Raw genomic sequence first — 1697 nt, forward strand, 5'->3', positions numbered from 1 at the left:
AGGTCCCCCTGCCAATGTCCGCCCCTGTCCCACTCTCCTCAAGGTCCCCACCTCTGCAGCCTGTGTGGGTTGGTCCCAACCCTGGGGGCTTCCTGCCCATTCCTGGGCAGCACAGCCCAGGCACTGCAGTGGCGGCTTCCAGGCTGTCCCCTGCTTGGCCTCACTACGGCACCTGCCCGCAATACCAATTTCTTTACTGAGATTTTTGAGGCAACTGCAGTTAGTTTCCAGAATCTTGAGACCTGGAACTTGGCCACTCATGGGACGCTGGGTGGGGGACCTGCCCCTCCCAGGTGTTTCCCCATCTGCAAATGGGTACGGTGCCCACCTACGAGCGGGGAGGTGAGGTTCTGAGGTTCGCAGAGATCCTGCTTGGCTTCCTGGCCCCACTCCGGCTGTCAGGGGAACAGGAGGCCCAGGATGAAGTCAAGGCGCTGAGAATGCATCAAGCCCACCTGACTCCAGCCAGCTAAGTATGGCCCATGGTGCACAACACGAGTCGCTGCTGCTTCCTCCCTGCCCACCCAGGGAGGCCAGGAAGGGTCTAGATCAGAGCCTGGGACCCAGGGGCTTCCGCCCTCACTCACTTCCTCCCCAGAGATTTGGGGGGTGGAGGGATAGCGCAACACCAGGTAGTTGGCCTTATTCAGACACCAAGAAAAGGTGACATGGATGGACCAAAAAAGGACATCCAAAGAGAGGGGCACTATCTTAATTCAGGTTGCATCGTCCTCACCCAGAGATGAGGGCAGACAGAAGGCAGGAGTTGGGCCCAGTCCCATCCCTGCTCCCCCAGAGAACGAGAGCCTCATCTGCCACCCAACCCTGCTCAGCGCCCAGGGACAACCGCTCCCTCTGGTAAAGGTTCAGAGATCCCATGCCTGGCCTATGAATGAGAAAATAACTTTATTTCATTTTGGGGAGCGGGCAGACATCCAGTCTCAGAACTTCTGGAACTGCTTCTTGGTGCCGGCAGCCTTGGTGACCTTGAGCACGTTGAAGCGCACCGTCTTGCTCAGGGGCCGGCACTCGCCCACTGTGACGATGTCGCCAATCTGGACGTCCCTGTGGAGACAGGTAGGGGCCGTGTCCTCAGGAGGGGCCACCCCAGCAGACCCTGGGAGACCCTTCCTCCCTTCACCAGACTGAGAGCTCCCTGCTTTGGCTTCAAACTCCAACCAAGCTCCAGCCGCCAGTCCAACCCCCTGGTTGTCATTTATTGAGCACGAACTATGTGCAAGGCAGAGCTCAAGGCTGTAGACACAGAGCAGGCTGGAGGCTCCCAAGGATGGTCTGCAGCCTCCTCACTCCCTTCCCCCGCCAAGAGTCCACCTGCCCCAGCAGCCAGGGTACCGGCACCTGCACGTCAGGTCCCTCATCAGAATCAGTGCAGGCCACCTGGCTTCTCTGCCCATACAACTCCCTACCTCGAGTCCCCCAAGAGGCCTGCCAGCCGCCCCATCACCCAGCATGTTTCCCCTTGGCCCACTGTCGGGCACCCTCCCTGCTAGGTGTTCCCAGCTCTCGGGGTGCAGCGCTTTGCCCCTTGCTCACCACTGAACCCCCAGTGTCTAACAGCAGGCCTAGCATGTGAACAATACAAAACATGTTGAGCAAACGAGCATTTAGTTTTATCATTTCTGAAGTTCCCATCTAGTATGTAAGATATTATAGGCCGGGCGTGGTGGCTCACGCCT

General features: G+C 58.6%; 1 protein-coding gene across 1 annotated transcript in view; it reads right to left on the minus strand.

Annotated features, from left to right (window-relative positions):
- Positions 1–890: 890 nt before the first annotated feature.
- The window catches only part of RPS11 (ribosomal protein S11), a 3412-nt gene continuing 2605 nt past the window's right edge, over positions 891–1697 (minus strand). Inside the window, exon 5 of the mRNA XM_012643040.1 lies at positions 891–1065. Within this exon, the coding sequence (XP_012498494.1) occupies positions 942–1065 (124 nt within the window). The 3' untranslated portion in view covers positions 891–941. The remainder of the gene's footprint in view (positions 1066–1697) is intronic.

This window comes from Propithecus coquereli, unplaced genomic scaffold (genome assembly GCF_000956105.1).
Source record: "Propithecus coquereli isolate 6110/MARCELLA unplaced genomic scaffold, Pcoq_1.0 Scaffold193, whole genome shotgun sequence".
Lineage (NCBI taxonomy): Eukaryota > Metazoa > Chordata > Mammalia > Primates > Indriidae > Propithecus > Propithecus coquereli.